Consider the following 13,631-nt stretch of genomic DNA (forward strand, 5'->3'; position numbering starts at 1 on the left):
TTAGTACTCCTAGGCGCATGCAACGGCTTGGCATACATTGATAGCTGCATGCATGCATGTGTAGGTGTGTAAGTGTGTGTGTATATGTTGCTGGGATTTTTAACTACAATTGCATTGGCTGTGATTTTCTGGCTGATAGCAGCAACTCACCTTTTTGTAGCAGCCTTTAATTGAATTAAAAATGTAGCTGCCACTTGGTAAATGGCGTTAGTGTTGGCGTTGTTGCACTCTGCTACTACTTGCTGTGCTATGCTATGTTGCCTGCAACTAGTTATTGTTGTAGCAACTAACAACTCTGTCTGCTGTATAGCAGGCAGTGCAGCGCTGACTCCAGTTGTACCTACAAGCAAACGACCAACTCTACACTCAGCGCAGCAGCAACAGCAACAGCCAGTTGGAATCTCTTTCGCTCTCGCTCACACATACACACACACACACTGCCAGCTTTTTGCATCATTTATGTGCGCTTGCGTACTTGTTTGTTCGGCTGTATGTGCACGCGTGTTATTTGCTTGTTGGGGCAACTGGAGGTTACTGCTGTTTTGTTGCCTGTTGTTCGGAGCGCTTGTAAAGTAATGTTATCGTAGCTGAAGTTGTTGTTGTAGTTGTTTTTGTTGTTGAGATAAAATGCGTTAGTCGAACATGCAATATATGGTTATGATTACAATTAATTATTTTATTGAATTGTCATTATGGCAGTGGCCACTTCGAAGACGCTCACACATACACATACACACACACACACATACACATATACTATATATAATATACATACACATATGCGCAATACATTAAATATATAATTCCTCGTTTCTAGCACCACTTACCTCAAGCACCTACATACATACACACATCCACACAGCTAACTGTATTTCGTTTGCAATGCCTAAGCGTTAATTTTACATATCCATTCCCGTCTATTAAGATAACATTAAAGAATTTTAGTTAAAAGCAGCTAAACTTTCGCAATTTTATTTCAATCATCGTTTTTTTGTGTTCATTTACTTGCAGGTCACCGTCAAAGTGCTGGACAAAAACGATAGTCCGCCGGTGTTTCGCGACACCCCGCTCGCCTTCAATGTGAGCGAAGATTTAGGCGCTGGCCATCAAGTGGCCACGATACGCGCCACCGATCCCGACACTCTGGGCTCGCTCACTTTCAGCTTGATTGGCGGTGGTGATGATAAGTTTCTGTTGGAACCTGAGACGGGTCGGCTGCGTTTGAAAGATGCACTCGATCGTGAGTTGAAGGATAAATATGTGCTGCAGTTGCGTGTAGCTGATGGAGTGCAAAGCACGGATACGACAGCGGAAATTTTGGTAAGTGAAAGGAGAGATGAGAAAAAGAGAGAGAAGATACAAAAATTAGAATTAAATTAGAAATTTGAGCATTTAAATGTATGTATGTATGTGCATTTCAGGGATGTAAATCAGGGGATAGCGGTATTTTTTAAGTCACGAAAACTTCGGGATTATGTAGCAGCTGCCCGGAATTTTTAGAATTTAAAAAAATTAACGAATATACTAGAGATATTAATCAGGCGATGGCGGTATTTTGTAAGTCCCGAAGATATCGGGATTATTTGATAGCAATCTCCACATTTTCAGAACTTAAAAAATTTTCGAATATACAGGGATATTAATCAGGGAATATCGGTATTTTTTAAGTCCCGAAAATTTCCGAAATTGGTGATGTTAATCAATGGCCGAATGGGTTGGTGCGGCATGAAAATGAAGAGAACGCAGAGCAAAGCCAATGAAAAATTCTTGGATATGTTAATTCGAGTTATGTGGCAAGCTGAGACCTTGTCCTCTCAATATGAAGGATGCATATTCCACTTTGGGACGAACAAAATGATGTGTGGGGCAATTTAAGAGGAATAAGGACTTGTTGGCTCTGCACTGTTCCGACTTACAAACGCCATAAGATAACAAATGGTATACGATTTCGAAATTATATGACTAGTAAAAGTGAACTTTGCATCAAAAATTACTTCTTCTTCTTCTTAGCGTCACAGTTCTTGGTACACCATTGCTTCCTTCGCAGTTTCTAGCCATCGGTCTCAATTTACAGCCACTTCTCTCCACCATTGCACGCGCATTTTCATAAGATTAGCTTCCACATCTTCTAACCACCTTTTCCGCGAGCGTCCCCTCTTTCAAAAATTGCTGCGAAGCCCAATATTTCGCTAACCGATCTCAGACAAGAATTAAAAATAAAATAAGATGGAGCGAATGTAATGTGGCAGCATTTCGAAATAGTTAAAAATACTATACTCGTAGTTGATTATCAGTACACCAAGAAACAACTTAATCAAGCTAATGATGAGTTTCTCACAACAGAATTGATTAGGGGGTCGTCAGCATAAAGTAAAATCTTGGCATTTGAAAAACAGTTTTTTATGCTATTCATAAACAAGACAAATAGGAATGGTCCCAAAATACTACCTCGTGGGACTCCAGATGACGCAATTTGCATGAAAAAAAGAGCAAAGAGAATTAAACTCCTTTTAATTCGAAATGAGGGTTTGGGACGGATTTGTTTTCAAACGTTTCAATCTAATCTTTTAATCTTCTGGGACAATCGTGTGTTTGATCAAGCGGTACAGCATAAACAAATTGAGGTAAAAAATAGAAAATTCAATACGCCCTCCTGCACCATAAAAGTTTGGTGACAGTCCTAGGCTGGATATAAATTCGAGTAACACCGGCTGTAATGGGAATGAGATAGGTGGGCATTGAAGCCCACGATGGCACTGAAAACTTTAGTTTGGTTAGGCTAATTTGAGTGACAGGCGATGAATAGATCGATTCTGCACTTAGGCCGAAGATGGGAATCCCTTTTTCATACTTGTCACACCATAGTTTGGTCAATTACTGCCACTTGAACCATCCTGTGACCCTAATGAATTTCATCAGTGTCAATATCTCTCATCTGACTTAAAGTGACTAAAAATTTGTGTCACTAAATATTGAAAGCTTTTCTTCATAGTGGTAAGCTGTGACAAAGGAGATGAGAAATCAATTCTTCCTCCTCTTCGTTTTTGCAGCTTCTCCAGCATACTCGGAAATGCACGCTCAACCATTCTGCTTGATTGCTTATTAAGCAGTTGCCTGCTAGCACTGCGATGCCAATAAATACGTCTTCTTTTTTCAGAAAGTATATCTGCTTTGAAATACGACAAGCAAGTTTTTTCCCATCTTTCGCCAAAGAGACTAATGGAAAAGTATGGGTTTTTTAATAAGAGGTGTTATTTTGATATTCAAAGAAAAATGTTATTTTTTAATGTAAATGATCGGATGTTTATTTCATTATGAAGAGGAAGGTATGCCGTTAATAGTGGAAAATAACATAAAGCAAATGGCCACCACAACAAGTTTGCAGGACAATATTCTTTTCATGAAATCTTCCATAACCGAATTGCACAGTGGCTGCCTTATGTCCTCGATAGCCTTACGAATTCCATCTTTGAGGTCTTCAATCGACCCTGGGCTGTTGACGTGGACCTTTGCTTTCACGTGGCCCCAAAGAAAAAAGTCACAAAGTATTAAATCACAAGATCTCGGTGGCCCATTGTGATCACCTCTTCGAGAGATAACACGGTCCGGAAACTTTTCCCGTAAAAAATCAATGGTTTCGTTGCTTGTGTGGCACGCAGCGCCGTTTTGTTGAAAATAAACGTTGTCCAGATCAATACCATCTAATTCCGGTCATAAAAATCGTTAATCATCTCTCGATAGCGCAATCCATTCACCTGAAACACCTGTTATTGGAAAACCCTTTATTAAGTAGTGATTTCCAAGTGATCTACGGTAACATATACCAATACTTTCTTCTCCAGAAAAAAAACGGTTTGATCGTACTTTGCCTTGCAAGGTCACCCACTATGCAGCGTCGCTGTGAGAAGAAGTGTATTTTTCTTGACCATCTAATGGAGAAATTTTTGATAAATCTTCAAAGGCTTACAACTAAAAGTAATATATCCTAGAGCTCTTTCTTTAGAGGTTTATCTCCGATCTGTTCCACAATAATGGCTGATGATTTAGCCAGAAAAACGCTCCAGTAATGAGATAATTGAAAAGGAATGAAACGGGGAAGCTTACTACGCAAACGCCTCTACTTCACCTGCCATCAAGCTTAGAGTCATCCATTTAGGTACTTTCATTACCACTTGTAGTGAAGTAGTTGCACCTCTATCCTTTACTTGCTTTCAGGACTAGAGATTAGAGAACAGTGATTTGAACTACTGGAAAAGAAGCCGAACTTTTTAGTTTATGCTTCTCTTGAGAGTACTTTACGTAAAATAATCTTATCTGATAAAGCGAATAGGTAGAGATATTAGGGTCGAAATGATTTTAACCTATTCAAATTTTAAAAGTGTAAGATCTTCACCTTTCTTCGTATGAAGGTTGAGGTTATTATAAAATGTGCCCAGTTGGCCACTTTTGGTAAGCAGAACTGGCACTGTGGAATGAACAAAACATAATGTTACAGGGCCTAAATTAACGAGTTTAAAGTACTATCAGTTCCATTTAGAGAAGACACCTGTTCGGTCTATGCCTCCAAGCTTGGAACCATCCAGTTTGAGTGCAGTAGTTAACCCGTCACACTTTCCATACTCTTAGTAACCAGATTTTCAAAACCCTACTGGGGTGCTTCGCTCAAGAATAGGGAAGAACTTGAACGAACTCAAAGTAATCACAACTCCATTTCGACATTGCATGGAGTTCGAGTACTGGTTGGTAAATATTTATACTAGGTTACGATGGTTGCCGCTCTCCATAAGGGGCCTATTGTGATTTATGCTAACAATTATTACAAAAATTTATATCTTGGGTGTTCTTCAAGATTGTAAGAAAAAGTGTATTTTCTATACAGTCTGTGTCAGAAGAAAAGAACCGTTTTTTTTCTTATAACTTCAAGACATATTTCGTTCTGCTTTTTGAGTTCTATCGTTCCCTTAATAAACATAGAGCCGTAACCAGTTTTTTCCAAGCTGTTCTAGCGGTTGCATGAGTTTTGATGTCGTTCCAACTCCGAGATTCTCCATTTCGTTTTCCAGTTGCCTTCTGCAGGTATGAGCTGATCTTCCTCTACGTCTGCTGCCTTGCGGGTTTCATGTAATGGCTCTTCAAGTATATGGCAATTTGAAGCATTCCTTGCCTCAAACCGAGCTTCACTCAATCATTTCTGCCAGTGCATTGACGAGATCTTCGTGTTTGATATTTGTTACACCTCAACTTCTTGGCTGCGTAAACTGTTTTTTACGCCTTTTTAACTTCCTTTATCATTTTGCTGAAGTTTTTTTTTCGGTTTATAACGTCAATTTTTATTTTTTATTTTTTTATTTTTGCATTTTGTATTTCACTTTTCTTTGAGGGGGTAATTTGATGCCTCGCGACGTGTTAAATAAAAACGCCTCAATGATTACTTCAATGCGCTTCCCTTTTACTTAACACCAAGGCAACAGCTCTTACACACACATACATGCACGCGGTTATACACAAAGTAAAGTAGGGACATACAAACATGCATACAAATGCATATATATATGGGATCACACCTACAGTTCGTTTGTGGTTGGGTAACGAAATGTTTACAAAAACAAAATAAATAAGAGAAGTCGAGATTTGTGGAGCAGAAATAATAAAAAGGCGTAAAAATTGCGAAGAGCGAAGGATCTGATACTTGCCTCTTGGCGGCAAACTTCGTACACTGCGCTGCTTGAGTGTAGTAACGGGGAGGCATTGAGGGCGGTAAAGCGGTAATGGCTGTGGCATGCCATAACCTTTCGTTTTGTTGTTGTTGTGCTGGCAGAACTTGAGCTTTTTTCGACCGAAGTAAAAAAGGCAAAAAAGGTGCTTTGGATTGGATAAAATCAGAATATGGATTACAAAATACCGGCAACAACAAGCGCTATAACCAAAACTGAACTAAAGCAAATTGCAGCAACAAACTGTCAATAAGGCCATAGCGCTAGCCGTAACAAACCTGAGAAATCAACAAAGGCAACAACAACAACATTTTATAATATATTATATAAACGATCTCGGCGCTTCCGAGAAATTGATGTCAGTTGTAGTAATGCTTCTCATTTGTTGTTGCTTTAAAATTTGTCATTCTAAGGGCAGGCATGGACATTAGGGTTGTCTGCAAAAAATTGAAGCACCGAAAAGTTGTTGAGGCATCACGCCATAATTGTTTGATAATAAAAAGAAAAGAAACATATAATTTTTTTGAAATCTGTTAATATTTGGCAATACCAGAAAGTTCATGAAGTTGCTTATGAAGTTTCCGGCGTGCTTTCTATAAAACTAAAAGTTTCAGGGAAAAAAGTTAGAGCCGCCAACGGCTGTTGAAAAAAATAACAAACAGAAATCTTTACTACTCAGCGATAATTTTTTGAAAGTCAGCGCTGTAAGCATTAGGGTGGTCCAAACTTTCAAGACTTTAGGGTGTCGCCTTTTTTTCCTTTGTTTTTTTTGGAGGGTGAGGTAGTGTTAAAAATGCCTTCGAACTTACAGCGAGTGTCACCTACTGCGTCGGGCGCTGTGGCCACTAAAACAATCCCTCCTCCTTTTCTGGGGAAACTCCCTTCCCGATACTACTTTCTGGATTACTTCCGGGACCACTTTCCATAAAATGGACGTCTACATCTGGATCAACCATTCTTGTGGCCAGCTTTTTTCTCCGCCTTCTACGTATCTTTTAACCGCATTCCACTTATCCTCGCCTCCAAGTATCGTGCCGATCACATTGATCTGCGCGTTGTTGCCAATTTGCTCGCTCTGAGCATCTCTTTCCACGGGACATCTGCCGTTACTAAAGAACGTTACTTCGGCGTCATAACTCGGTGCTTCGCAGAATATGCACTTGTGGGCGCTTCCCTTACCGATGCAGTATAGGTATATCTGGAAGTATCCGCGAACGGAGAGAAACTGAGTTAAGGAGTAATTCACTTCCTCGAAGTTCCTTCGAACTCATTTGCCTATTGTAGGAATCAGCTACGCCGTCCATCTGCCACTCGTTTCAGTGTCTCATCGGCTGTGCCACCGCTGCATGGTTTGGTATCTCCTTTCCGCGGCGTTAGTGGTGACGTATTTTTTTCCATAATCCCACGTAACCACTCCTTTTTGGGCCATTAGGTCGATAAGTATCTCCCCGCTGATCACAAAAACTGCTGTGGCTGAGACAATGAGGTAGGCTGAAGCAACTCTGAGTGCTGGTGTTCATTTTACAGCTTCCAGTGATTTACGCTTCGTTTCCCCACATTTCGCTGCCATACAGGAGTACTGCGTTTGTGCTCGGCATGATTAGCCTTCTTTTACTCTGGGTTGATCCACCGATGTTCGCCATGAGGCTGCTTAGCATTCACGAGAGCTTCGCTGTTTTAGTAGCCGCGTATCGTATCTGGGGCTAAGAACGTAAGCCTACAATCGAGCTGAATTCCGAGGTATGTGACCACTTTTTAAGTCACTAACGATGTGTCGCCTAGTTGCGTGCTGACCTCGAATGGCATGTGACCTCGTGTCATCTGGATGACTTCGGCCTTATGTTTGGCGAGCTCCTCGCCATAGTCCTCAAACCAGCTTCCTCCTGGTGTCTCCCGCCATCTCGTGGTGATGTATCATAGCAATCATAGCGATCGTCCACGTATCGCGCGAGATATGTGTCTTCTGACATTTCTATGCTCAAGTTCTCGTCGTAGCTCAGATACCAGAGATCGGAGCTGAGAATAGTTCCTTGGGCTTCGCCAGCCGTTACCGCTTTAGTTTTCTGACCATCTGGTGTGTCATACAGAAGCTCACGATCGCTCAGGTAGCTCTGGAGGGTGGGGCCTTAAAAGCCTTTACCTATGAGCCAAATTTGTTATAAAATCGTTATATTGTTTTATTTGTTACACAAAAATAATAAGAACATTTTTTTTTAATTTTTCAGTTTTTATGAAGCCTTTTTATGGTCCAAAAAAAATATTTTTGCAATTTTTCAACTTTGAAGCTTCGAAAATTTTGCATAAGATTCTAAACGAACATATCCGCACACCCTAATGCGCAAACTTGCATACTCACACATATATATACAGCCTGTGTAGTCGCTTATTTGCTTTTGTTGTTGCTATTTTTGTTCATTGGCGTCTCCATTGTGATGCGCCAATGTGCCAAACAAAGTTTTGAATTGCACTCACCTTGCCGCCTCCATCACTTTGGCTTTCCCCTGTCTCAGCCGCTTGACGACCTCTTTCCCTCAACAGCTCAATGCTGCGTTTCGTCTACTTAAGCGATTTTTTATGTTTGCCTTACATTGGCAAATTGTTTAGACTGCTACCTTTTTCTCATAATTTTTCAACTTCTTTCACGCTTTGTTGTTGTCCTTGTTGTTTTCGTTGCATGACACAACTTCATCGCAAACGAAATCCTTTTCAGCCTTTCTGTTTTCAGTATTGGTAGCCACCGTTGATGCATGCAATTTGTATTTCTTGCTGTTGTTGTTGTTGTTCTTGTTGTTGTGAAGTTGAAGTGATGCCTAGTGAAGTGTTTATAACATGTCCACTTTGGGATATCGTCTTCATGTTACACCTACCCGACACTCCGGCACAAAGATCATGGCAACATGCATACAGGAATATTTCGACATACCGGCTCAGAGGCTGACTTATGCATACAAACTAAGGCACATTTTATTAACAAAATATGCACATGTACTTACACATACATGCATACATGTCACGGTTTTGTTTTAGCATGAACTAACTGGAAATTTTAAGATACTTTTTTGGAAGGCATATGTGGGGGATGTGGAAGAAAAAGCTCCGGTTAGTTTGGGTAATTCGTTTTGTCAAACTGTACCCTCATAGACCTGTGAATGCTTTGGAGTTGTCAAGTGTAATTCAATGATGTGCTGAAGATGGCACCGCTGAACATAATAATGAACTTTTAGAAAGTGGAAGGTTTGATGAAACCAATTTAAGGTAGTTTTTCGAAGTCGTGTTTTATACTTTGTTCATCTGTGTTTTCTTCCTACACAAAGAAAAAAAGAGATGGTGAATATTTTTGCCTCTCTTCTGAAATTGTTTTTATATTATAACACTTCTTCACCAAACGAGCTGCATGTCTCATATTGCTAGCCATATCCTCTGTATTGAACATATTTCCAGGCAAATATTTAGTCGACAAAGCAGCCGGATCTTTAAGCGTATTTCCTAATTTTTCTCTATTTTTAATACATTCATCATCATCACCATTGTTTCCTTGAATCTCTAGCAGAGCATAGAGCACCAACACACCTACGCGCCATCTCTTCCGATTACTGTATAACGTCTTCACTTGCTTCCAGCTTAACCCGAGTTGTTGTTCTTGTAGCAGTAACTTTACCCTGTCAATATCACCGGTCATCTTCGTTTAGCGCATCTAACGGTAGGCCCAGGAAACTTGCTGTTTGGACACGTTAGATCCAGAGGGAGAGAGGTGTTCGATGAGTGGGTCTGATGGGGCATGTGAAAAGGTGGTTAGTGTCGTGCGGAGTGCCTTCACATGTCGGCCATACGTTTAGTATGTCGGGGTCGATTCTGGAGGGGTACGAATTTAACCTGTTACAGTATCCAGAACATAATTGCGTCAAAGTTAAGCGGGATTCTCGGGGAAGTTGGAGCTTATCGTGTGCAATGGGTGGTGGTTGGACTTCGATGACGGCATTCGGGGGTCAGGAGCTTAAGAAGATGGTAAGAGTCTCCCGATGAATGTTGTTAATTGTCTGTCTGTACACTGTCCGAACCAGTAATTGTCGGTCTGTTTTGTCCTGGATCTCGTAATTACGGAGGTGCCTCCTGACATGCCTGGGAGGTGGCTCAGGCTCAAGCAGATATTTGCATGGGTGAGACCTGTGGAAGCATCGCAGCAGGAAATGCTTGCTGAGCAGTTTATTATGCTCCTTCACAGGTAGCATATGAGCCTCGTCATGGGCCGAGTTGGGCCGCCTCGCGATCCAGGTTTCCCTTGGCCTACCAGGCGCTCTTCCTCTCGCTGTGAGTGAGTTCCATTACATTGCCTTCTTCGCTATGTTACCGTCTTCCTTGCGTAAAGTGTCACCACTTCATTTCCATTTCTATATTTTAATCCAAATACCTAGCGGCTCAAAAAATAAAATATTTTTAGCAATTCCTTGTTTGGCATTATTTTTGACCGGAAAATTCGGAATGTAATCACCAGACAGCGGTTTGAAAAAAAATTTGTCAACGATTGGTTATAGCGGCTGTGATTTTCCAGGTAGAGTTGCCATACAGCAGTACCGACAGAACGTTCGACTTGAAGAGTCTAACCTTTAAACTGGAACTCAGGTTGATGTTTCGGCATACAGAGTACAATACCCCGAATGGCCCTGGCTTTTTCGATTCGTGGACGCATGTCGACATCCCTGGGGGTCCTGTTTCGATAGCGTTACCTGCAATCTCCACATACCCACCCATCTTACTTGCCAGACTCATCACCTTCGGCTTGTAAAAATTGATTTTAGGGCCAGCAAACCTAGCTTTTCTATGAAGCACTGAGCTCATTTTCTTCAGTTCGGTGTGCTAGGAGGCATATGTCGTCAGCATAGTCGAGGTGCTATTGCGTGCTAGTCACCGTTTAAAACCGCAGTTGTGAAGAGGACTTAAGGCTGGAAGAGGAATTACACAGGCGATAGAATACATCTCTGGCGAACTCCGCTTGAAACTTCGAATGGCTCCTGAAAGCTAACCTTTGTGCAGCACACGTCATCTAGTGACATCATATGCTGTATTAATTATTCAAATGCCGGCACCGGGCAACCCACAGTCACTCTCTATGCACGCTGTCCAAAGCTTTTCCAAAACCGATGAACATCAAATTAAGGTCAGCTCTGAACTCTGCGATTGTTCGATGATAATTCTAACAGCGTTTATATGATCAATCCAAGAGGATCCTGCTCGAAAACTACCTTCAGCGCAGCCTCGTCCTTAGCCGATCCAGAATCACCTTTGCCACAATCTTAGATACTGGAGGCAGCACGCAAATACCTCGTCGATTACCAAAATCTCTGACATTTTGGGGATTTTAATACTAATACCATCAGCCCATTCAGTAGCAAAACTTTGGTTATCCTAGGCTTTGCTGGCGAGAGGGTGAAGCAGTTCTGCAGCGAAATCGGGGTGCACCGTGAAGAATTCAACCGAAATGCCATAAATCTATGTTGCTTTGTTGTGGGGGTTTCATCGGCCAAGATATGATTTAATACGGAAAGTGTCCTTCCATCATGCAGTTGGTACTGTTTATCAGTTGCTTGCTGATCTTATTTAACAATGTGTAATAAGTTTTTTGTAAGCCATAGGTAAGGTATAGAAAAAAACCTCGTCGATATTTGAGTGGAATGCTGAATGCATATTCAGTTATTGACAAATTTTTCAATATTATTGACGTCGTTTGCTATGTCCCTCTCTATATACAAAAAGAGAATATGGAAGGCAGTTATTTAGAAATTTTTGTAAGCGGAATTAAGATTGAAAATTGGAATGGCCTGACAGAGTTAGGATAAATGGTTGCCCATGCGAGGGGCTACTTGGATAGAGAATACAAATTCATCCATTCCGATACCATACAGGGGTAAAACACAAATAAAAGACCCAAACAGGTAAAAAAAAGGAAGAAGAAGCTTTATATTAGAGGATGACGACCAACAGTGGCTCATAACATTTGTATTAACTAATTCAAGCTACTAATTAAATTCACCAGGTGTGTGATATTTAAATCTGCAATATCCGCAGGTGTAGCATAAGGTAATTTATACAATAAAAAATGTATCTGACCGCATTTGAAACCTACTTTTTTTAAGCTTTTACTCTAAGATCAGAAAGTACCGGGAATGTTTAATCTAAACAAACCGCGCACGTGGGGATCGGTCCATATAATTTTTCTTATGTTGGTAGGACTCTAAGACACACAGCTGTCACTTTTTAGCGCCATCAGATCATTAGTGTCTGCCTGGCCGGCCAGAAATGTAAGCAAATAATTCTTGGATTTTGTATGATGACAAAGCGCGAGCCCAAATTGTGCTGGATTATTTGACCAAACACCCAGTAAATACCATCGTGCATGCACTGTATTCACCTGATAAAGCCCCGTGCGACTTCTTTTTGTTTCGCAAGATGAAGTTACCACTTCGTGGAAGGAGATTTCAGTCGATAGAGAAGATCAAAGAGAATGCGACGAAGGAGTTGCAGGTCATCCCTTCGTCGGCCTACCAGGGGTGCATGGAGGACTGGCTTAAACGTTGGCACATATGTGTTGCTTTAGATGGGTCATATTTTAAATTAAATAAAATAAATTTGCCTGAAATTTAACTCTGTTGTGTTTTATTTAAACATTCCCGATACTTTCAGATCATAGGATGTGTCTCTACTTTATAGGTATGTATATGTAGCTCAAATTGTCAAAAAAACATTTTAAGTGAAATAAAATAGTTTCACATAAACTCCCTTAGTAAAAATATTTTTTAAGTCTCCTTTTGCTTCCTCAAAAGTCCTTCTTTCCTCCTGCTTCACACCATTTCTTGTAGTTATCACTTGTGACCAGCCAATTCGTAACTATTTGAGCGCTCACCTGAACCCGAAAACTTGCCGTAGAATTCCAAATATTCGCACCTTTTTAAGAGAATCGTATGCCTTTTTAATTTTCACAAGTCCGTACACTATACAACAGCACTTTGTTGCAGCACTCACTCGCCTGCTGCCGGGTTAGGACATTTCGTCCGAGTACGACCAACATGGGCATGTGGATTGTAAATCGTGCATATGTCGCAGTGGTATGCTTGCAATCACTTTGCAACATGGCTGGGCTAAACACCTCAGGTTGGCTAGTAGCAACTACAAGCACACACACACACATACACACACACAAATACCTATATATGTATAGCATACATAAGGCTAACTGATTTGCCAATCGACAAGACAACAACCTCACCGACTGAGTTGGCACAGCGGTGAGTTTAACAGCAGCTCAGTGTAGCGGAATATCATTGTTGTTCGCGTTGTTGTTGCCGTCTGCTACAAAGTAAAAACAATAATTTTTTGCTTTTAATTTTCAAGGTCTCTACACCACTTAAAAAGCGAGATTATTCTTTCCCTTAAGTGATGCGCTGTGACACAGTAAAAGTCATTGCATGCATTATGGAGACACTTCATTTGTAGACTGTTGCTATTTGCTCCTTTTTTCTTGTTGTTTATTTATTTATATTTTTCCTTCGAACTGATTGAGCTAGTACGTATATGAGTATGTAATTTTGTACCCTGCAGTAAAACTAGTAGGTTTTGGAGTGCCGTACCACCAGTTTGCTTTGAAGCTCAAAAATTGTCTTCCATCTACTTTCAATTCGAGCAACGCATGCGTATTTTGACAAAGACGATGTCCTACGAAATGTGAATTCCTAACATCTGTTTAGGTATCTAACCATTTTACGAACTACTTTGCAACAACATTGTACCAGTTAATGAACTAGTGTGCCCACACATTAGTCTTACCCCAGTTATCAAACTAGTAAGACGTTGCATCAACTTTGTTGTAGTTAATGAACTACATAGGTAATTCAGCAGATGCTCTCGCCCAAGCATCTCTCGTAT

General features: G+C 40.7%; 1 protein-coding gene across 1 annotated transcript in view; it reads left to right on the plus strand.

Moving 5' to 3' along the window:
* The first annotated feature begins 201 nt into the window (after positions 1-201).
* LOC129248860 (cadherin-related tumor suppressor) overlaps positions 202-13,631 on the plus strand; it is a 126,609-nt gene continuing 113,179 nt past the window's right edge. The window contains exons 1-2 of the mRNA XM_054888472.1: positions 202-393; positions 1,012-1,320. Coding sequence (XP_054744447.1) covers positions 202-393; positions 1,012-1,320 — 501 coding nt within the window. The remainder of the gene's footprint in view (positions 394-1,011; positions 1,321-13,631) is intronic.

The sequence above is a fragment of the Anastrepha obliqua genome, chromosome 5, assembly GCF_027943255.1.
Source record: "Anastrepha obliqua isolate idAnaObli1 chromosome 5, idAnaObli1_1.0, whole genome shotgun sequence".
In the NCBI taxonomy this organism is placed as follows: Eukaryota; Metazoa; Arthropoda; class Insecta; order Diptera; family Tephritidae; genus Anastrepha; species Anastrepha obliqua.